Below are 24,735 nucleotides of genomic sequence, written 5' to 3' on the forward strand. Positions count from 1 at the left end.
ATATAAGGGCAAACCATAGGCTACGATTTTATGTGAAATACACTTTGGTACAGGGTAATATACAAACTGTCGACCATCTACACTGTCGAACAACTGGGCTGTCGATTATGTGAACGATCACTTGTTCGAAGCCCACTTGTTCGACAATTAATGTCGAACAAGTGGGCGTCGAACAAGTGGGTGTCGAACAACTATAGATTGTCGAACAAGTGGGTTGTCGATCAAGTGGGTTGTCGATCAAGTGGGCGCCCATTTGTTCGACAACCCACTTGTTCGACAATTTTACGAATTTGTCAAACAAGTGAGTTGTCGAACAAATGGGTTGTCGAACATGTGACATATCACCGTTCAACCACCCTTCACTTCAAGATAGGCCACCATAGAATGAACTTCCTTTTATAGGATGAACCATATTCATGTGGCTTTCAGCCTTGCACTCCATCGCAGAGGCTAATCAATTTTAATGACTTTTTTGACTAATGACAGTAAGTCACACTAGGAAATCTAGCTTTCAGAAAAAACAACATCACATCTACCGTAAGTTGGTCTAATCTCGACATCCGTCTTCTAATTGCGACACCCTTTTTTAGAGATAGGAATAATATGAAAGTCGGAATCGGTGATTGAAAAAAGATTTATCTTCCCTTACCACTAAGCAAATAAAATAATTTCGAACTTTTCTTAATTTTTCAGCTCTAGAAAAGGGTGTCGAATTTAGAGGAGGGAAGTCGACATTAGACCAAGTTACGGTACAGGATGTACCGTGAGAGTGGGTAACTTGCATCAGTGGAGGCTAACATGCATAGCCCTAAAATGAATGACCTGGCTGGTCATTAAAATAAACTATATTCAGCTCCGCTCGCAGCTCTAGTCTACCATTTTTGTTTTGATTTAACTTTGTATTTTAATGACCAGACGGGTCATTCATTTGAGGGCTATACATGTTAGCCTCCACTGATGCAAGTTACCCACTCTCACGGTATTTGAACAACAAGGAGAGTTACCTGAATCAAGTTCGCAAGACAATTAATTAAAACTTGAAAGTTTGAAAGTTTGAAACAAAATAAAACGTGCAGCAGCCAAAATGAACCAACCAAAATTTGTCATTCAATTCCCGAGACAGCGCTTCAATTTTAAGGCCTTGTTTATACGCTAAAGTAAAAACATTTCCGCACATGTAAATCTAAATGGGTCAGTGTTTGAGGTCCGGCAAAATTTCCGGGAAATAGCCTATCCGGCAGTTCGCAGATCTAGGTGGGTTCCGTCTCCTCCGTAGATCTTTTTCTTGGGAAGTTGATCTTCAAATTATTTCTCAAGGTTGGCTTGGCTCAAATTTTTTCTCATAGTTTTTGAAAATGTTAATTTCATTAAAAAGCGCCGGTTTATTTTTTCATGAATCCCTTTAGAAGTTTTGCGGCGCATTTATTTGCTTGAGAGTCAGGTAAACGATATAGCGCTTTCGCAGCATTAATCTTTGATACGCATTTTGGCGGGACGCTAGTGTGACTAACTGAATGACCAAGTTAAAAATTTTTAATTTTTTTATATTTGAGTATTAAAAAGGCATGCATTCAAATAATAAAGGTTTATAATTTTTCTCTGGGCTGGTTAGTAAAATATCTCAAATAGGCTCTGTGATGGAGTGTACACATGAATATGGCACATCCCTTAAAGGAAGTTCATTCTGTGATGGCCTCTCTTAGAGTGAGGATGGCTGAACAAAATGTTTTGGTCATATTGATGGAACTGCCCAGTAGCTATAAAATTGGAACCTTTTTTTCATTTTCCCACCAGAGCAGAAACCTCAAACTTTTGAAATTCCTCAACAAATTCTCAATTTTTGTAAAATAAAGTTTGGAGTGAAATATCTTACCATAGCAAATTGAAACTTTAAAGATTATAACTAAACGCGTGGATGTTTTGCGAAAGCCAAAAGCTTCTTCTTTTTTCAAATGTGAAAACGTTTTTCAATATATACCTTTTTCACTTCATTCGTAGTAAACAAATGTTTGAAGCTGGTTGACAGATTTTCAAGGCCGCGCAAGGTAAAACCCCAATTTTTGTTTTTTGTGCATGCGTGCTACCTTGCCAAGATTTGGTTGAGCGAAATCGAAACTGAGTTACCAAAAAATCTTGGAATTTAGCTGGGGAGTCTTGTTACCGTAAGTAGTAATCGCCTCCTTACACCACGCCAGCAAGAAATAATTTTCGGAAGCACCAAAATCGCGCCAAAAACGGCGGATGAAATCTAGTCTTCCGTGTGGCAGGGTGTGGGGAGTTTTGCCGGTGCGGTCTGAAAATCGGCCCAATGACTGTTAAAAACTTTAGCTTTATCGCTAATGAGCTGGAAATGATAGCTAAAAACAAATTTTACCACTAGAAAGCTGAAATCCTCAGCTTTCAGATGGTGTATGGCGCTTAAATGAAAAAATCCGCAATCTTGTTAAAAAATAGCAATTTCTTCTATTTTTCGAAATTCCAGACGGCCTGTAGATTTTCAAATAAAGCGTATTGTGATAGATTGTAGCCTAATCTTACCCTGGGTTTACTAAAAAAACCGCGATTGAAAAGATGAACCAGCTCAATAGTGACAGCCATTTGTTTCAATGTGGGTCGAGAATTTTCCGGTGCCGTGGTCAGCGCTAAGTCGTGTTTTCACCTTGACTTCGAAAAACATCAATATCTTTGGAAAGAAAATAGATACCTGGATGCAGTTTCTTTTACTTGTTTCCCTGATAATTCCTGATTGATTTAAAAAAAAGAATGAACAGATTTGGATGATTTAAAGGTAAGTACTACTGCATTGAATTTCATTTTTGTAAATTCTTCCTTGTTGCAAAAAATCCCGATGAGTGCGCACCCTACCGTAAGGAGCTGTAAATATTGATATATCTCAAGAACTAAAACTTTTTGCCAGGTAAATGACTCCTCATTTTTTCTCTTTATGATAAGGGCTTTCAAATGGCATAGGTTTTGAATTTGAAAAGTAAGTTTGAAATTTCGACTGGCAGCCCTACCTCAGGCAATTGTGCAATCCTGGAATTTAACGGCAAATGTAAAGAAATAGCCAAAAGCCTGGACCAACAAAGGCACGTGCCGCGACCGCAAGATAACCTCTAGTTGGAGAATAAGGCGTTATTTTCTTTAACAGGCGTTGAATCATCCTTTTCATTGGTTAAAGACCACGTTGAAATATACAAGATAATTAAACAAAAATTTAATCGCCTGCAAGCACGGCTTAGCTAAGCACACCTCTCTTATTCACTATCTAAGAATTGAAGCGGGTACAGCGCGGGCTGATGGGGGACAAAGGTTTTTTTAAGATAATTTTAGTTACAGTATAATCCAAGAACAAACTAAACATAGAAAGGGGGTATTTTTTAGTGCTCTATACGATGATTGGTATTTTTTTTGAACTCTATGTTGAGATTTTTTTACCCAGCCCCGTTTATGAATGCAAGTCCTGTTGCTAAGACCTTGGCTTGAAATTGAAAGTGAAATCAAAATATTTTAGCACACACTGCCTCGCACGTAATAAAGATAAAGTGAAAGGAAGTCTTGACTAGCTAGGGTAGGGGAGATAAAAAGGCAGCCATTGAAAAATAGTTCTGTTCGTTTTGCACCTGCCCGCATCATATTTTCCACTGTCTGATTTTCCAATGCAGAGAATTGGGAAAAAATCCAGAAAAACCAAATTGTGCTTTTAACGTACCTTAAGGGAACTTATTTTGGCGGGAACTAATTTTGACGAGCGGCAAAATTCCTGAAAATTTTTAATTTTGGTGAGAACTTATTTTGGCGATTGATGAATTTTTTTAATTTTTGGCAGGAACTAATTTTGGCGAATTTTGTCTAAATTCGCCAAATTCGTCAAAATTAGTTCTCGCTTTAGTAGTATTATTAGTATTAGTAGTATTATTAGCTTTTTTCTATAGCTCTTCTGTATAAAGAACAAGCGAACATAACCAAAACAAATAACACTGATAAATTAGATTGAAACTAAGAGTGAGAACAGCATTACCGTCAACTGCTCTAACTTGGGACTATCTGACAAAACATGGGACGGCAATTCGGCCACCCTTTCACCAAACCTCCAAAGTCATTTGATTTGAGTTAATGAACGGCTTATCAAAAAAATACACTCTATACTCTTCCGCACCGAGTAGGCTTTTAAATCGAAATACAGTATGAAAGTTGTTCCATAGTGGAACACACGCGAGAGTGTCTGGAACGAAGAAGAACAAATAAGTGGCAAAACGATGGAGCGTTTGACATCACTCGCGCGGCAAGTTACAAACTCGTTATTTGTTAAACTCATCAGGCAATAGGCGGCTAGACGCGGGCGTTCTTTAATTCTCCAATCAGCGTCCGGTCATTTTTAATGAAAACAAAAAGTTAAAAAGAGCGCGCTATCAGTGAAAGTTATTGTGACATGTTATGACAGAAAGTGCGGTTGATAAACTTGGTGGAAGTATCAAAACAAATTTGTTGTCAAAGAGATTTAACAGTAAGTGAAAATACAGGCCAGATATATCAACCAGTCTCATGTTTCGACCAATCGTCCCAAGTTAAAGCAGTTGAGGGTATTTAGCTATACTTCGCAATAACACAAAAAGACAGTCCACCCTGATCTGAAGAAGAAAATTAGCTTTCTGACGCAATTTAAAAAAACCTGGAAATCTTTCCGAATGCCTGCCCGCCTGCATATATTTTTTTACGACCACTGCAATCCGAACAGAACAATTTTTCCAATGGTCGCCTAACATGTTCCCACAAACCTACTGTAACTTCATTTAATATTGACATATATACCTTGTCTAATTTCATCATACTGTAAGTTGGTCTAAGTAATGTCTACATTCCTGTCCTAATTTCAACCTGTTTCGACACCTTTTTTAGAGATACAAATAATAGGAAGGTCAGGATCACTGATTTACAAAAGATTTTTTCCTCCCTGATCGCTAAGTAAATAAGATAGTTTCCATCAGCGATTCCGACCTTCATATTAATATTATTCCTAACTCTAAAGCAGGTATCGAAATTAAAGATGGATGTCGACATTAGACCAACTTACGGTATATTACGTAGGATAATATGGATTACGGTATATTACTTGCAATATTACCGATTACGGTAATATCTGGTCTTTAAATTGTTTATAAAAAAACCTTTTTAATAAAAGCTGCTTGAAAAAATCACTCTAACTACTTGTAACTACTTTGCAGACCAGATAGTTGTTATTGCAGAATTAGAAAAGTTGTGTTGGCATTATACAAAGCTACGGTATAGGACAGGGTTGGATATCATCTCCGTTATATTTTGAAATTGAATTCTTCCGTAAAAGTAAAGATGGGGGTGAAGCGAAGGATGGAATTGGATAAAATTTCAACAATTTTGCAACTTCCCCTGACTTCCCGACTCAAAATATAATCAGAATATTTAGAAAAATTATCAATCAGTCAGACGACGCGAACACAAGTTGTTTGTGATTGTAGCCCGAAAAAGTTAAAATAAATCGCGTGTCTGGTGTTTCATTATGCAAAATTCGCGACTTTTCTTTAGCATTTTAGCACACTCTGACGGACACCAGCTGTGTCCGAACTGATTATTCATACCAGTCGAGTGTTTGGATTATCCAGGGGTAATAAAAAGTTTATAAAGTATATAAGTGTACGTAATAAAGTATACGTGTCAAAAAGGTGGGCAGTGTCTTTATTTTTGGTCATACCTTTATTTTTGGTTGGTCATACCTTTTCAACCAGTTGTCGTATGATAAAAGAATTGGAATATATCTTTGGACGGATATTTTACATGTGCTGTCCACTATTATTTTTTCAAAATTCTTCCAAGAAAGTGAAGAAAAACAAAGAAGAACATTTGCTACTTTTGATAGAAAGGAGCTACGAAAAATGATTTTTACATCAATTGAAAGCTGTAATGCTACCCTTACACAAAATCTATGGAAAACATATTTCGGACTATAATTATATTCACAAAGCTTTGCCATTAATTTCAGACACCTTTAATCTCACCGCATGCTCTTCTTTAGAAAAATGATTGGCAGATCAAATTTAACCACCTGCTGGGTGTTTATGGGCGTTTAGGAGGGAGGATTATTTCGCCCGAAACCCTAAGATCTGGAACATTGATTAAAGACAAGGTACCAAAGTTGCGGAAAATCTATTCAATGCAATGTTGTTTGAATGTTCAAAATGCTCTTTACTAAAAAATGTTGAGAATAATAGAAAACAAGCCTTAGAATAAAGAATGATAAAATTTAGTTTACTAAATTTGAAAAAACATGGATTTAAGGAAGTCAAGTTTTTCAACCTTGTATTTTAGACTTGAACTAACAAAAATGGCTACTCCTAATGAATTCTTCAAAGGAAGTAAGCATGGTTTTGAATTCATCAATCTTGATGGGCTTTGTAAAACCCTTGGAATTGCTGAACCTCCTTTGAGATTTTTTATTGGTATTGTAATGGGTAAGTAGTGCAAGTTTTCTGTAATAGTTTTAGCATTGTATACTTAAAATGTAAATAATATCAATCTGATTGATTGTGACTTTCCATTCAAATTATATACTATCAACTGATGGTATTTGCAAAATTATTAATCTTTGTTTGAATGATATCACCAACTTTAAACATTACTAAGCATCAATCCAGATCAATGAGAAAGAGAATAAGAATTGGTTTTGAATAAGGAAAGATTTCACTAGAAACAATCAATTAACGAATCATTTACTGTTTGGTTGTTGGTATTGCCTTAGTATTGGAACTGTCAAAATAATTTATAATTATTCCAACCATTGACTTGTGCAGTTTCTATCAAGGAATTACAGCATCTCTTTACCAACATTTTCATTGTTCTTCAGGTTTTCCTTTTGCCTTGATATTCTTATTGTTACCAAGAAAAGCAGCTAATTTTAGAGTAAGTGTTTCTTTAAATTTGAGAAAATTTTATATCTTTCGTTCAATATTTTCAATCAAGTTAACTGCTTTGGGTTGCTTAAAGGAGAAAGAAAGTCTACCTCATTCTCAATTCTTCTTTTCCTTTTGTAGCATTTATACATTGCATTGTGTGGAATGCTCATCTCATACTTTTGTTTTGGTAAGTCAATGATTTACTTTTAAAGAAATTTTAATGTTTGAAGGCTCATTTTTCTGGGACAAGCTGGAGTTTTTACAAGCTCTTATTTGATTTGGTTGGTCGTTAACCAATAATAAAACAATTTTGTTACTTTTTCTAAAGAACGCGTCATCTCTATCACTTCAAATGACCAATTAGTGAAGTATCTTATAAAAACTCCAGCTCATCCCATTTTTCTAAGTACACTTTTTTAAGTATAGTGCTATTTTAGAGTTTTTAAATCAGTTTTCTATTACTAAAAAAGGTTTTCCACGTTTTAAAAGTTGAATTCCAATCATAATTGTAGTCAGCTATTTTGAACGGTCCTGAAACATGTTCTATTTTTTCAGGTACTGACATGGTGTTTCCATTGTTAAGTGTACTTGTCACACACATTTCATTGATATTCTTTGGTGGAACTATGGCCAATGTCATTTTCAATTTTCTTTTTCACATGGTAAGTTATAAGATATCTTTCGTTATTTCAATTTAGGATTCAATTTTTGCAACCCTTTAAGAACTTTCCCAAGTATCTCTATATCTGACTTATTGACTTTATTGGTGCATAGGTGCTTTTATATTAAAACAAGACGACTGATAGTCGAAAATTTCGCCTTTTGTACGATTATTAAATAGATAAAATAAAGAATTAAAAGCCCGAGGTACAAGTCAGAATCGAATAGACGAAAAAATTACCCTTACAGTAGAGAGACATCTGATTAGAATGTAACAATTATATACCTCTACCATGTATATAAATTTAAAAAATTAAGTATTTAGGCCGAGATAGACCGAAACCGGGAAGAAACTGGGTTTTGCCTGGAAATAAAACCTAAAATCTGTTCTATTTGTGCTACAAACCTCAAATTAGGCTTAAAATGTTCCTTGGGAAAAAGTAGGAATCGAATGTAGCAATTACATACCTCTACCACATATATAAAATTCAAAAATTAGCTATTTAGGCCGAAATGGACCGAAACCAGGAAGACACTTGTTTTTGCCTGGAAATAAAACCTAAAATCTGCGCTGTTCGTGCTACAAACCTCAAATTAGGCTTAAAATGTTCCTTGGAAAAAAGCAGGATAAGAATGTAGCAATAATGTACCTCTAACCATGTATATAAAATTAAAAAAATTAGGTTTTCAGGTCAAAATGGACGGAAACCGGGAAGACACTTTTTATACTTACTAGTTATATTAGAACAGAGATACTAGAACCTTAAGATTTCCGTTTTCTAAAATTCATACACACAAAATTATCTTTCCAACAAAATACTACTTTTAATTAACAAAAAATAAATAAAATCACCTCTAACAAGTATTCTGTTCTATTTCAGAACATGTAGACTCGATGGACTTGATCTACTTTAGTCAAAGAATCTGGATCTGACTCTTTCTGTTATACTGTTGACGAGAGGGGCAGATAATACCTGCAGACCCCTTCTATTAACTGACATAATCATGAACTTTTTGTTTAAAAAATCTTTGTCTTTTCATAGTTGAGACATTCATTGTCCTTTTTCTTTTGGAGTGATGTAGAGAATTCCCCCTAGTGACACACTGTCATATTGAATAGACCTTTTACTACCATAGTTCGCAACCTTAATTTTAAAAAGGCCCAAGTCCACTTACCCCTCAATTTTAAAAAGGCCAAAGTCCACTTACCCCTCAATTTTAAAAAGGCCTAAGTCCACTTACCCCTCAATTTTAAAGAGGCCTAAGTCCATTTTTATGAAAAATGAGTTTTTTGTATTTTTTGCATCTATGAGTCACTAGCTTTCTTTTGATGTGTATAATGTAAAGATTTTATGCTTAAAAGGCCTTCAAATTTCTTGATGAAGGTTAGATAAAAAGTGTGTTTAGTTTTAAAAAGGCCTAAGTCCATCCAGTGTTTATAGATCATGGGCCTAAGTCCATCGCAAAAGAAAACTTTAATTTTAAAAAGGCCTAAGTCCATTTAATAGGCCTAAGTCCATGTTTAATGGGCCTAAGTCCATACTCAAAGGGCCTAAGTCCATTCAAAGGATCTAGTCCACTAGGGCCTAAATGGATCAAATTAGTTTAGTATGACAGGTTTTCAGTAGTCAATGTTTTTTTGGTCAATTTCTATGGTATTGTATATTCTCAAGGTTTGTGTTTTTTTACGATCTATTGCATTATAAGCAATTTTGTTTGAAGCTTAGGAAAGCTTATAAAAGGTTTTGTTTGAAAGATTGAATGGGGTGACTGAAACTACCTTGAATTTCACCCAGGTGCAAAGTGAGAAGATTCCTTTGCAAGGGTGGGGTGATCTTGTAAAAACCCAGGTGGGGGAGATTTTTGAAGATTTTCTATTGGGGTGGTCAGTGGGTTTTGCATAGTGTTGTTTACTCCCCCCTAAATTTTCCTGATGGGACTTCGGGTGTTTTAGCATTTAAGAATCTTCCATTATTTGCCGTGGGTATGCGGGCTGAACTAGTCTCAGTCTCAAGGTCTGGCGTACTTGCCCTGCATAACCTGAGGTTTCTTTGTTTCTGATTTCGTGGCACCTTGTGCACCATTTCAAAAAAAGTTCTGTTTGCAAAAATTGGGTCAGGTGCCGCACAAACCTGGTCTACTATAATCAAACTTAATTGTGTAGGTAGTTCAGCATAAGTCCTGTAGTGAAGCTGGTCTTGCAGCACACAAGCGTTTTATGTTTGATTTCCCTTTCCTTTCTTTATCTTTCATTTCTGTTTCCTATCTTGCCTTTGATATCTTGCACGTGCTTGATTGACAGTCTAGCTTTTATAAGTCAATTTATCAAACTTTTTTTTGTGTTTTACTGAAACCTTTCCATGTAACTTACTTTTCAGAAGTGCTTTTGAATTTTGTTAATTATTCTAATATTATCTAGTATACTTTACTATATCATACTTGGTTGAAAAAACAAGCTGTTTCGTGTTCAGGGCTGCAAATAAATATTTTTAGTCAATTCGACATCATGTCCGACAGCAATGAAATCCTGTCTGTCAAACTCCAAATCCTGTCGGTCATTCAGTGTATATTTTTTTCTAAAATTATACAGTCTTGAAAGCTACGTAGAAAGCAAGTAGGTAAAATAAAAGTGACCTTGGAACAATTCGTTACTGTAACAGAGAAATTGATTCGATAAAAGTGATCTTAGAAACACCCTTGAAAGTTACGAAGATAGCGAGTCAGTAAAAAAGTGATCTTAGAAATATTCTTGAAAGTTACGAAGAAAGCGAGTTGATAAAAGTGATCTTAGAAATATTGTTGATAAAAGTTAACTTTTGAAACACCCTTGAAAGTTACGAAGAAAGCGAGTTGACAATAGTGATCTTACTTAGAAACAAAGAAAGTTACGATGAGAGCAAGTCGACAAAAATGATTTTAGAAACACCCTTGAAAGTTACGAAGAAAGCGAGTTTATAAAAGTGATCTTAGGAACGCTCTTGAAAGTTACGAAGAAAGGGAGTTGATAAAAGTGATCTTAGAAATATTGTCGATAAAAGTTAACTTTTGAAACACCCTTGAAAGTTACGAAGAAAACGAATTGACAATAGTGATCTTACTTAGAAACAAAGAAAGTTACGATGAGAGCAAGTCGACAAAAATGATTTTAGAAACACCCTTGAAAGTTACGAAGAAAGCGAGTTTATAAAAGTGATCTTAGGAACGCTCTTGAAAGTTACGAAGAAAGGGAGTTGATAAAAGTGATCTTAGAAATATTGTCGATAAAAGTTAACTTTTGAAACACCCTTGAAAGTTACGAAGAAAACGAATACACTCTTCTCGAGATGCATAAATTTATTGTTGTCCTCGTTTTCAAACAGATTTCATTGCTATAAAATTACATATTCACAATGATAATTGTGTTGTTTGCATCTCATGAGACATTTTGAATTTCAAGTACTTTTGTTTTAGAGTTAATGTTTGCCTTTTGGGAATTTAAATTGGCAATGAAATCTGTTTGAAAACGAGGACAACAATAAATTTATGCATCTCAAGAAGAGTTTATTGACAATAGTGATCTTACTTAGAAACAAAGAAAGTTAAGATGAGAGCAAGTCGACAAAAATGATTTTAGAAACACCCTTGAAAGTTACTAAGAAAGCGAGTCGATAAAAGTTAACTTTGAAACACCCTTGAAAGTTACGAAGAAAGCGAGTTGATAAAAGTGATCTTAGGAACACTCCATTGAAAGTTATGAAGAAAGCGAGTCCATAAAAGTTAACTTTTGAAACACCCTTGAAAGTTACGAAGAAAACGAATTGACAATAGTGATCTTACTTAGAAACAAAGAAAAGTTACGATGAGAGCAAGTCGACAAAAATGATTTTAGAAACACCCTTCAAAGCTACAAAGAAAGCGAGTTGATAAAAGTGATCTTAGAAACACTCTTGAAAGTTACGAAGAAAGCGAGTCGATAAAAGTTAACTTTGAAACACCCTTGAAAGTTACGAAGAAAGCGAGTTGATAAAAGTGATCTCAGAAACACTCTTGAAAGTTATTGAGAAAACTAGTCAATAAAAAAGTGATCTTAGAAACAACCGTTAATAAAATCACCAAGAACGCAGTCAATTAAAGTAAACTTTAGAAACACTTTTGAGAGCTACAAAGGAAGCGAGTGTTAAAAGAATAAGCTAAGTAAGAGATTTCATTCGGACATCATGACCAACACAAAAGATTTTCAGTCGGACATCGACTGACTGACTGACTGTTGAGAACAAATTTTATCTAAATTCCGAAATTCTGATCAATTTTTAACTAAATTCTGCTTTTGCGAACAAAAAATGATCAATTTTGGAGATAACTTAGTTATTTTGTCTAGGAAAAGTTTTTACCTTATTACACGAATATTACTAGTCATTTTATTAACACGAATTGAAAACTTTCGTGTTAATAAAAACCCCCTTAATTAAAACCAGGTGTGGTTTCCTTGAAAAAGCAAATAAAATTCGTGTTAATTTTATGCGTGTTAATTTCAAGGCCGTTGAATACTTGTCTAGTAATATTCGTGTAATAAGGTATTTCATTTACATAAAGATTTCAAAGTTATCCTTAAAAATTACTGATAATGAATTTTCCTTAACAGCCTTACTTGAAAACTGTTTAAGATGTTTTTTTTTTACTTTAGCAAGTTTTTCTTCACTTTCACTTAAGTCTTAAGGCTGCTTAAGGCTTTAATACATTCTGTATTCTATGACCTCAAAGGAAAAGCTCACTTTTATTGGAAAAGAGAAATGGGTATAGCACTCAAATCTCTTGACCAGATTCCGATTAAAATGTCTTTTTTTGAACTTCCTAACTGAATACATAACTTTGACCAAACATATCTACAGCCAATTCGATTGACTTCCAAATTTCCCATACTCACCAACTTTGCCAAATCTACAATTTTAATGTCAAAAGATCACAGCTTCATGGCAAATTTGTACATCGCTACGCCGCCATTATGACTTCCGTTTTGTGATGCTTAGTCAGCAGTTTTCTGTCGGCGTTTGTAAAGCGAACGATTTTTTAACCAATCAAATTGCCGATCGACATTGTTTTGCTTTAGCATTGGAAGGTCTTCTATTTTTCAAAATCTTTGGCAAAAGTGGCAAAATTGGAGCGAAAAGAACACAGGTCTCGTGGGAACAGTGTTTTGTACGGAGACATATGGAGGTAAGTTCCAAAAATGCCAAGAATGCCACATTCACCACATCTTTTTTATTTGGCATTTATGGCACTCAAATTTTGCCACATTTGCCAAATTTTTGTCAATCGAATGCAAAATAATTGGCAATCAGGGCAAAAATGGCATATTTTGAAGTCAATCGAATTGGCTGCTAGTGTCCTACTGTAGTAAACTGTAATGGTACTATATGTACTTGATTGTTGTCCCAAACTGCAGAATAGTACACAAATAGTAAACAAACAATTTGAAGTTTAACCCTAACACCCCCTGTGTATAGTACACAGATACTAAGCAGAATGGAAAAATATTTCTTATGTATAATCTCACAACAAAAAAAGCTCCCTTTCAATCAAAATAGCTAAAAAAAGCCAGAACTGCAATAATCAAGCTTGAAGTATGAACGAAAAAAATAAATTGCGCAAAACGTTGATTTTAACCTAACCAGCAACAACAATCTTTTATATGTAACTTATCTTATAGGCTATGTTATAAGACTCTAGGCATGCCTATTGTGATGATTAATGGTAAATGGGCTCATAACATTCTTTAAACTCTTTTGTGTTAAAATTTTGAATGACTTTTGAATTACATTTTATCGTTATTTCCTACAGTATTAAAAAAGAGAAGAAATTCATTATTATTGTGGACTTAGGCCCTTTGATAAAACTTTCTTAGGACTTAGGCCCATTAATTTTCTGAAACAATTTAAAGATTTAGTCGTATTACTTTTATTATTTCCTACAGTAATTAAGGGCAGAAATGAAATTTGTGGGCTTATGCCCTTTAATAGAACTTTTGTTGGACTTAGGCCCAATTGTTTAAAACAAACTAGGGCCTAAGTCCAATTTTCAGAAAACTTTTTTAGTTTTAAAAAGGCCTAAGTCCAATACATCATTACTTTTGAACCCTACTCAACATAAAAATGTCATATTGGACCAATGCAAGCTTAAAAAACTTTGTATTAGGCATAAAAACCAGAAAAACATTACATCGACAGTAGAAAATAGATATGTAGCAAGTTATAGACAACAAAAGTTTTTTGGCTTTTTCTAGAAATGTGAAAAATGGACTTAGGCCTTTTTAAAATTAAATGGCTTTGGACTTAGGCCTTTTTAAAATTAAATGGCTTTGGACTTAGGCCTTTTTAAAATTAAATGGCTATGGACTTAGGCCTTTTTAAAATTAAGGTTGCGAGTTAGGATGTCATGTTGAATAATTAAAATTCCAGCATCAAAATAATGATAAGAAACACGAATGTAAACTTAATAAAATAAGTAAGTAAGTAAGTCTGCGACCGCAGTTGGAGGCGACCCGAAGGCTCCTCTTTCGATAGTTATCTACCCGAAGGTAGGTAGGGCGCCACTCTTTCTCCCTGGATTTCTCCACTTACCCTTGATCCTTCTCTTAGTTGCTGAGCATGAAGCAGAGAGGCATCAAGTACCATTTTGGGAATCTTTGGTATGACCCGGCTGCGGGTTGAACCCACAACCTTGCGAAACGTAGCCGGATGCTCTACCACTGTACTACGGTCGCTTAATAAAATAATATGCATTAATGTGTCAATTTTTTATAATGCTGGAGTTTAATTATTCAACATGACATCCTAACTAGCAAAAGGTCTTCATATAATGAAAAACTCAAGCATCACAACATACCCCACAGTAAGTTAGTCTAATGTCTAACTTACTGTGGGGTACTTTCTGTTTGAAAAAATAAGAAGCTCCAAATCGCTGATTTTTACTATTTATTTCTTGCTTAGCAGTCAGAGAAATAAAAGATCTTTTGTCAATACTCCTTTAGGCTAACACGACTGCTTATTGTACTTATTACGAAAGCTTAAATATATGATACCTCTATACTTCAGTAAATGCAAGTAAAACCAGCAGGAAATTAGATATTACCTGATGTATAAGTTTTGTTCATATTGGCTATGAAGTATAAGAGTTTTATTTCCGTTGTACGGAGCAAATAATTTCTGGCCTGAATGGCTGGAGTAATTTAATATACAAATTAGGTCAATTGGTCATAGGTTGACGCGTTTTCCCAAACAACTATCAGACAAATCAACCTTCCTGTTATTCCTATCTTCAAAGAAGGGTGATGGAATTAGATGAGGGGTGTCGACACAATAGACCAGCTTACGGTAACAAACGAAAGTATATTTAGTATAAACACGTGTAACTAGATATATTTCCTTATTATTGTTTTAATGCTGGATTCAGTGGAGTTATTAATTATATATTCGTTTGGGATAACGTGACAACCTATTGACTTAGTTCCGCATATCGAATTACATCACCCATTCGGGCCAGAAATTACCGTGAAGCTAATATTTTATTGAGTGATGCGCAAGAGGATTCGCAGCCTTATGACGTGCTAATTTAGGAGAATGTTAGCGTGCCAATTTCCCGCTTGCTTGTTTTACCTGCATCTATGGACTTACTACTGAAGTGGTGGTTGTGGAGCAATTATTCATGCAATAGTCCGTCGCGTTCGCCAAAAGGAGTATTCAACATGGAGAACGTTGCGTCCTACACAAAAGGTGTTTCTTCTATCACTTCCAATGACTACACATTCTTTCCTACAAAAAATAGAAGATCATACCTGTGTTGTTGTAGTGAAGTGTAATGTGGTGGAGATGTTCGAAAAGTATATATAACTCTTTAAATCTATTTCAAGATCCCTAGCACTGTAATAGTTAATATTGGTACATTCACTAACTACACAAACATAAAATACTAAGTACAACTTGAAACGAATACAAATCTCTTTAAATACTCTAAAAAAACCAAAAAACATTATAATGATACAACTCAAGCTCGAGCGGCCATTAAAAAAACTCTCAAGAGGAATGTTTACAAATGCTTGGTTACGTTAACTGTGCATTTTGCGGTCTCAAACTAGGTTTTATTTTAGCAAGTGAGTCCATTTTTTGAATCTATTCGAGAATATTCTAGAAGTTTCTACGTTTCTACACCGTGTTAGTTATACTTTCGTTTTCTATTTTTTTTTTCCGAGTACATTGCTGCGAAAGGCTATCGTAATACTTTCGCTAGGAGAAATTTAAAAAAAACTCTCATTATGAAATAAGAATTTAGTCAATTCTCAATATAATATCATCTGACTTAAAAATAGAATACATAACTTACTGTCTCAGAACATTGGGTTTAGGATGATTTTTTTTGTTAAATTGATAGTACAGTTACATTGTTAATTAGAAATAGGGCTTGGATTGTGCCATTCTTTACTCTCATTTTCCCTCTGTAGGGAAAAGTCTTTATTAGTGATGATAAACTTTATTTTATTGCTTTTCCTATTATCTTATAGACTTACATGTTAGGAGCTTATGTGTTTTATGCATCAGATGGCTATGATGTCAAATGGACAACACCCCAATGTATTCTATGTCTTAGATTGATTGGTAAGTTGCTTCTCCAGTAAATTATGATGTTAATGGCAGAGCTTTTGAGGAACATTTACGGCTACTTAAAAATGTTGGGTGTATCATAATGATTATGAGCTTTTGAGAGACTATAGCCTTTCCTTTTGTTAGTTGTTAATTATTTTGCAACCATTTTAGTTATAAATAAAAGTGGTAAAACTCTTAGATGCTCTACACCATTACTGATATACACCATCATGTATTTTAAATACCGCATACTATTCTCCTACTTAGGTTTGGCTTGGGATTGTTACGATGGTAAGAAGGACAAAAGCAAACTCAAAGGAGAGCTTCTACTAACAAGATATGAAGGAACTCCTACCTTCTTAGAGGTGAAATATTTGTTTGGGATCTAATACTGGTATTATATATCTTATATCTTTTATTTAAATAACATACTGTGTTTGTCATTTAATCTTACTAATAATGACTACTTACTTATTTAGTTCTCAAAATATTGTATATTTTCATGAATTTACTTTGTACCATCATCTTTTAGATTTGTGGTTACTCTTATTTCTTTGGTGGATTTATGGCTGGACCACAGGTCAGGAAATTTCTATAACATGGAAATCAAGTTGTACTTTTAATAATGTCTGTTTCTCAGAGCAGCATGTTTATTCAATGTTACTAAATTAGTTTACGTTATTCTATTATTGGAACCAGTCACTACAAAAGTTTTTTTCAGTGTACATTTTTTTCAGAGTTATTTTGAATAAAAAAACTCTTAAAGAGTTTCTACCCCCTACATTTAGGAGGGAGGAGGGGTCTTGGGTTTTGATGAACCAAAAACAAGGGGGGGGGGTGCTAAAAGTATGACTTTCCTAAGGGGGGTTGCCAGTTAAGGGGGGGCTTCTTACCTAAGGAGGGGGTCTTTTTAGATAAAGGGGGATCTTCCTAATTATGACTCTTGTACAATCGTTTCATTTATACTGATTTTCTAAGAGGGGATGTGAAATTTTAAATGAATTTCCGAAGGGGAGGTTAGCACTTAAGGGGGGGTCCTCTTACCTAAGGGGGGGGGGGGGTCTTGACCCCTCTAGAAACTATGCTGACTTTCAGGTGGGACTTCATAAAAAGATTAAATCACTAAAATCACACAAAATGAGATGCAAACTTTTTAAACTTGGTAGATCATTTCTCCTTTGTTCATTTTCTAGTTCTCCTTTCAACGTTATATCAAATTTGTAGAGGACAGACTGATTGACAAAGAGGGACTGGAAGCTAAAAACTCAAGGTAAATGCACAATTTCAAGTTTGCAAACGATCTAGAAACTATTGATATCAACCTATATAAAGCTTGCTAATGCTAATGTTTTAGAGATTCAAAATACTTTGAAGGATTTATACCATCCAGGTAGTACCAGGTGAGTGAGTACCTTTAGAGCTGTTTAAAATTTTGAAATTTCACATAAAAGAAGGAACTAAAATATCAATCGTTTTTTTCAGGTTTTTCTCAGCCTTCAAGCGAGTTGTTGGTGGTCTTGTTGCCATTGCTGTCTTTTCTATCTATGATCCACAATATCCTGCTTCAGCTCTTCACGGAGAAGAATTCTTGGTAAGCTGTTTTGTTAAATAGAGGGGTTAAACGAGTTATAGAGTTAGAGAAAGGCTTAAAATTTAGTGTGATAAGAACTACCCATTCCCATTATCTTCCTTTGGTACATTATTAGATGATATTAGATGGTTCAGAAAAATACAATATGAGACAAGAGTCTCAGCATCATACTATACTTTGTCTGTATTATGTTTGTCCAAAATTAGCTTAGCATATTTTCTTTTATTTTCTTTTATCTCAGGCAAAACCATTTTTTACGAAATGCACACAAATTACATTGACTTATCATATCCATTTTTGTAAATACGTCACTATCTGGTATTTCTGTGTGAGTATTTTTTTATCGTCTGTGGAGAGCTTAAACCTTTTTGGAAGTTTAATTTTGTCACAAAAAGTAGTGCTGAATAATTATTTTGATTGTCAGTCAAAGCTAGAAGAACTGTTTTATCTACTAAAGAATCAGTTGTTTTTCAACTCTCGAGGGCTTATTTTGTATACATTATATTTTTCAGGTAAACTTTTTCTTTTACTTCTGTCAGTTGTTTTCTACCTAACAACATTCAAGCCAAAATAAATTAGAGTGTGCTTCAAAATATATCACAAAAGTTTTTTTAAGTTTAATCGAGCTCTCACTTGATATTTTTGTAATTTTTAGGAAAGTGTATGCATGATCACAGGTCTTGCTTATGCTGGAACCAAAGACGGGAAAGCTAAATGGGATGGTGTCAGGAATTTCAAATTCCGTAGAGTCTTGTTTGGTGCTTTCTTCCAAGTAAAGAATCGAATTTTTAATTTAAATTTAAGAATTTTGACAACAAAGTACTCAATTATATGGAAATTGAAAGGGTAACTTCCTGTACGGTCTGGTATCTTTTTGGAATTTCCAAAGTCAGAAATTTTTGTTCTACGGAGATGCAGGGGCCACTGAAAATGTATCGCCCTTTTAAAATCACTATTTCAGAAAGTTCCTTTTATAATTTGTATCATTTCTACTTCACTTTAGGACATGTTGGAAGGGTTCAACATCAATACAAGTCAATGGGCTGGAAGGTTCGTGAGTTTTCAAAACACTGCAAAGTCGCTAAACTAGACGCTTTCTATCTACTTCGACCCTTTGTTTTGTTATCTACTTTATCTGGTATAAAAGGGAATCATGTGTCGATCACGTTACATTATTGAGAGATTTTGCATTTATAACAATTATTAATATTATTGCTTAGTGTTCCCTAAGGAAGAATATTTCACGAATCGATGGTGCAAACATGAAAATTGTTAGATGAGGGGGATATTTTAGGCTTCAAACTAGTGAAAGTATAGCATACATTAAACAATATTTTTAAAATTTTAAGGGGTGCTCTGTGTTGCTTGATATTGGTATCTTCCATAGTTATAATACAGTAAACAGGTTTTTGACTTCTGTTTTTTTTGCATTCTTTAGATATGTTTTCAAGAGATTGATCTTCCTCGGAAACAAGTACGCGTCGCACGTGCTGACACTGCTATTCTTATCATTGTGGCATGGCTTTTATATTGGATATCTCATTTTGTTTGCGATCGAGTTTATCTTAATCATCGAAGAACGACAGGTATTTAGTCTTCTTTCAGCGGTACTGTTCTTCGGTTAGGAGCCTCGTTTTAGAAACTAGAAAATTGACGCTTTGGATTTGTACCGAAAGTTTGTCTTGTAGGTGTTTCTGTGGCCCGAATTATGCTCCAAATACCATCCTGTTTTATAGCAATCGAAAAAGAATTTCACATTCAAAAAGTTTTTGTTTTTAGTTGTTTCTGTATTCATGGCCATTTAAAGTTCAGTAAGTACCTTGACCTCTACTATAAGTAGTGTTAAGCTTTCTGATAACCTGGTCGGTAATACCTCCGAATCTATTGGAATCCTTAGTAAAGCAATGCAGCATTTTGAGAACGTGGTCTTCATTCGGAACTTTTAAAGAGTAACTTATTTTCATGATGGTAAACAAGCTCAAAGGTCGTGTTTTTATATTGTCCATTAATCATTGAACTATATTTCTCTTGATTGGATACTAAATATTTCATGTCCTTCTCTTTCATAAGTAAGTGAACACAGGTCAAAGTTGGTTTTCTAGAAAAACGCCATATATTGTTTTGAGAAAATAAAGCAATATGGTTTTTCTGAAAAACTTATCAAAAACAAAGAGTGTTTTTTTTCGAAGATGGAAGATTTTACTTTAGTTTCTAAAGAAGTTGGAAAGAAGTTTCTGTGCTCGTATTTTAGCTTTTATTGTGAACTTTTCACTTCTCTATTTGATATATATCCAACTTTATATCAATAAAGATAAGTTTGTTTATTAGATTATTACAAGCTCGCCAAAAAGTTACAGACAAGTCTATTAGAGTTGTTTAGATTAAATGTATTTGGATAGAATGTTGCCATTCTTTTTTGAACTTTGGTATTATCTAGTATAGAAAGGATATGATCAATTTTGCTGGGTTTTCCCTTATGAGGTCACGACAGACGACAGAAATCTTTGAATTAAGCAAACCCTTCATTGATTATGATTTAGACAAAATTTTACGTCAATCGTATTCGAACTAACAGTATTTTAAACTTCAAATGACCGTATCTTCTCATGTGTTTAAGTATGGGACGTTGTAGTATACTTTTTTGCTCAGAATTTCGTACTCTATGCGATGGTATCAATCGTTTCCGTTAAACATGAGTTTCAAAAATTGTCACTTTTTTACCCTTTTAATTTAAATAACATTTTAATGGTCATTCTGTATATATTTTTCGTGTAAACAATATTTCGACCTGCTTGGTGCAGGTCTTCATCAGGTCTAAACAATACAAACGGTTGAAGGCGCTACCTTGAATTTTTTGACGTCAAAAAAGTCAATGTAGTGTCTTCTCCCTAATGTGCGAGAGCATTGGCTTCCAAAACCTAGATGTCACATACTGACCATCGTCTAAATTAAGACCATGGTCACTATGTGGCGCCGTCTGACGGAATTGGATTTCCAATGCTTCTCGCACTTTTCTATCAAATTTGTTCTCTTCAGTCTTTAAAAGCCTAGCTTCGTTCCAATTAAGTCCTTGGGTACAGTCTTTAGCATGGTTAGTTATACCCGAAATGTCCCATTTTTCATCTTCAACGTTCTTTTTGTGTTGGCTGACACGTGTGGATATCTTTAACCCGGTCTCGCCAACATATCTTTTACCACATTCGCATTCTATCATATACACACCAGGATGACTGTTAGGTGGTAGTCGGCTTTTGTTCTTAGAAGTTAGCAAAGTTTTTAGATTTGAACCACTCTTGAACACTGTTCTGTACCCAGCATTTCGGAAGGATTTCCTCAGTTTTGGGCTCAGACCAGGTATCCAAGGTAATTTAACGATTGGTAGTTGCTCTGGATCATTTCGATTGTCGGTTGTCTGGTTCCTGGTTCTGTCGTAATCGTTTGCGATACGGGTTAAAGTGTTACGATCATAACCGTTCTCGACAAAGTTATTTATTAAGAAATCAATTTCTTCCTGACGGAATCGGTCATCACAAATTCTGTACGCACGGTTAAGAAATCCAGAAAATATACTCTTCAACACCTTTTTTACCCATTTTTTGCCTCTACTGTTTTGCCTGTAACGTCACTCTTTGGCCAATAAAAAATTTTGCCAGGCCTTAGCAGCGGACCCCCCCCCCCTCGCGAAAATGTCTTCAAATACATTCAACTTTTCATGTGGTTGCGTCCTAGAAAAGTTTTCACGGGTCCTTAGGTTTGGCCGTCTACTATAATGCAAGAAAAAGTCTGATTGAAAATTTTAAAAAATAATTCTTTATTTTCTCAATTTGAGTGCACTTTGGGAAGCCTGAAAGGCGCACCCTTAAGGGCCACGTCTACGTCGATCGCTTACCTTGAGAACCCTCCCCCCCCGAAAAACTGTTCCCAGTTTAAATTTTTGTTTGTTTTCGTTTTGTGGTTTATCCCACTGACCTTTATATACCCTGGACTAAGCAAAATCTTTGATTGGAGTTTTTTTGAAAAGTGGTACCCTGATGGCGGCACTACTCAATAGTGGTGTAAATGCATCAAGAGCGCTAGATCTACTTTCCCTCATAAAAAATTTTGATGATGTAGCGCCGTTAGACGTTAATTTTTAACACTGCAATGGCTTCTTTACGGATATCAGTTCAAAAAAAATTTCGATCAAAGATGGTGGATATACCTTGGTCCAGGGATATATAAAGGTCAGTGTTTTATCTACATGCTTTGCTGATCCTATACTGATGGCACTTAATGTTTATCTTTGCCTTACTATATTTGTATTTTTCAGCTTTGTTTGTTACTTGGGGCATTATTTAACACGAAGTATGATGATTTACCATTACCATTACGACTCGCCATTAACATCTTCGGTGCCGTGTTCCGCGCATACGCATGTGCGTTCGCAGCGGCCGCTTTTATGTTACTGAGATGGAGAAGAATCAAAATTGTAAGTACTTTTGAGGAGTACTCTCGTTTTTCCATTCCAAACTTCTTGAATTGCATCAATAGTTCAAGAGATTGGACTTCTGGTTAATACGGTCGAAATGATTTTCCTGCAATCAGATTTCTTTCTTTCTAGACTGAACAGGACAATATACTTTTCAAAACACAATCAAATTAATAATCAATTAAAAATTAAAAATAACCTTTAAGGTCTGCTTTAGGTAATCTAGAAGCTCCCACATCGTCACTAAGTATTGTAACTGATTGTAGTGCATATTTGAGTCATTTTATCATAGCCCTATTAACTTTCAAAGTAGAATCGTGGCCTCTGATTACTCATAGTCGAGGTTCCGCATTAGAAAGAGTTCGACTGTAGTTTACAAACTTCTTTCTTATAATAGGCGTATGGTGCTGTCTATTACTGGCTACCAATCACTTTGGTAGTTGGAGCTGTGCTCATCTTACTCTTACAACAAGTTGTCGCTGCCAAGAAAAGGTTTGTTAACGCTTTAGCAGGTTCATTTTAATGTTCAATTTTTTAAGTGTAGTAGCTTTTCTCCCCTGGATTTTTGGACCTACCCCGGTGGAGGTCCTATAAATTCCGTTCGTATGTCCGTTCGTTACCAACTTTTCTCGAGATTGGCTCATTAGCTTTTTCTGATTTTTTTCTGATTTTTCTAGAAGAAAAAAATTTTAGGCAAATTTGGGCCAAAAACCGGCTAAAAAACGGGTTTTTTGGACTTTGTGAAAAATTGGATCATTAATTGTTTCTAATTTTTTGCATGAAAGTAGGGTACTATCATACATAGGTAAAAGATGGCTCAAGCAGTATTTTGCAAAAAAGTTTTGTTGGCTCAAAAAACGCATGTTTATCTATAAGAATCACTATTAATAAGCATACATCAATTTTCTTAGTCAAATTACTCAATCGAAGAATGAGTGTGTTTAGACATGAAATTTTGGTTTCTTGGCGTGTTGCTGAGATGAGGGGCTGGAAGTGCTATTTTGGGATCTATTTTCTATTTTTTGACTTTTCAAAAATTTTCAAATTAGCTTTTCTTGACAAAAAGTTGGCCTCAGTGATTGTGCCTAAGGTAACGGAAAACCGACAATTGTGTGAATCATAAACAATCGAGGAGCCTGTGAGATAAAGCATTGTGATGAAAATGATATTGCACTGGTCTTTTGAAATTATTTTTGTTTGAATTTCATTCTTCTCGTGGTTATGGTTTATCTCCAACTACTTTCGTGTGTGAGAGATTTTATGTTCGAAAGCTTTGAATTTTTGATACTTCATTCTTCAAACTTTTGGTTTTCTTTCACATTCCAGGAAGGAAAAAGATGGGAAGAAAGATTAATGAAGATGAAGCAATGAAAGTGAAGAAGAAGAAGAATGAATAAAAGAGAAAATTTCTGTTTGGTTTTCTACTACAGTTTTCTTTTATTTTTCTTTCATTTGATTTTATAATTTGTATTTTTTTTTCAATTATTTTGAAGATGATTCAATGATGTTTTAAGTTTTGGTTTTGATTTGAAAACACTCGGAAACACTTGAGAAGCTTTTTACTTTGTTATGGTTTGGTAGTAGCAAACAATCATACTACTGTCAAACTCTTGCGAAGTAGCTATGGTACTGTAGGGATGTATTAGGCTTTGGAGACGACGGGTGTGCCCGTAACACATTAACAAAATTAAAAATCTCAGATGAAAAAAAAAAGGAAAAAAATGTCATTAGTCCAAATTTCCGGAAGTTATGACCCTTCTAGTTGGGAATTTTTCGATTTTACTGTGAATTTCTTCGTTACCCGTTCAAGATACCCTTGGTACCCCCGGGTTTCGCCATGTCCATAAATGTGCATGGCCTTTTCGTTTCGTTTGTCCTGTTTGTTTCAATTATTAGTGCCTAAAATGAAATTTAAATTTAAGTAATAATTTTTATATCCAATTTAAAACTATAATTTTTTAGGCTAAGTAAAGTTAAAGCTGTAGAAAATAATGTTGTAGGATTAAATGCTTATCGCCAGTTTTGATGAATATAATTAATGAAAAATATATTAAATAAAGGGGTCATGCTATAATAATTTGATAGTCTAGTGTGTACAGTGCATGTATTAAGTTTACGCATTGTTTGTAATTATGATTATTGAATAGCTGTTGAGATTTTTATACTCTTGAAGTTAAACAAAAGGAATTTAACTCGATTCAGAATATGCACTTTGCGGTAACTTATTTCCATTTTTTTGCAGCGAAACTATTACTGGATACCCAGCATGTCACTTGCAACTGATATTGCAGTGGTGTACATACTGGTTTTAAACTAATCTTTTCAACTACACAGGGGGGGGGGGGGGGTGAAGCAGTTAGTACAAGACATCATGCCGGTTAGTACCGTGGTGGTGTGCCATATGAATTGGATAAAATCACTTAGTACTCAGATGTACTAACTGCAAAAAAGGGTGGTCCCCTGCTAAAAATTTGC

At 34.7% G+C, this 24,735-nt stretch overlaps 1 protein-coding gene across 1 annotated transcript; it reads left to right on the plus strand.

The window, feature by feature from the left end:
- Window positions 1-6,342: 6,342 nt before the first annotated feature.
- Window positions 6,343-24,464, plus strand: LOC136805872 (lysophospholipid acyltransferase 5-like; the record flags this gene model as incomplete). The annotated part of the gene is given in 16 exon segments (XM_067062438.1): window positions 6,343-6,485; window positions 6,878-6,933; window positions 7,065-7,113; window positions 7,482-7,588; window positions 16,120-16,213; window positions 16,469-16,566; window positions 16,734-16,781; window positions 17,395-17,471; window positions 17,684-17,792; window positions 18,034-18,120; window positions 18,448-18,564; window positions 18,796-18,842; window positions 19,231-19,378; window positions 22,102-22,260; window positions 22,658-22,752; window positions 23,587-24,464. Coding segments are annotated over 16 exon segments (1,446 nt in total). The 3' UTR covers window positions 23,615-24,464.
- Window positions 24,465-24,735: the final 271 nt, after the last annotated feature.

Source organism: Clytia hemisphaerica, unplaced genomic scaffold (genome assembly GCF_902728285.1).
Source record: "Clytia hemisphaerica strain Z4C2 unplaced genomic scaffold, Clytia hemisphaerica genome assembly, whole genome shotgun sequence".
Classification (NCBI taxonomy): Eukaryota; Metazoa; Cnidaria; class Hydrozoa; order Leptothecata; family Clytiidae; genus Clytia; species Clytia hemisphaerica.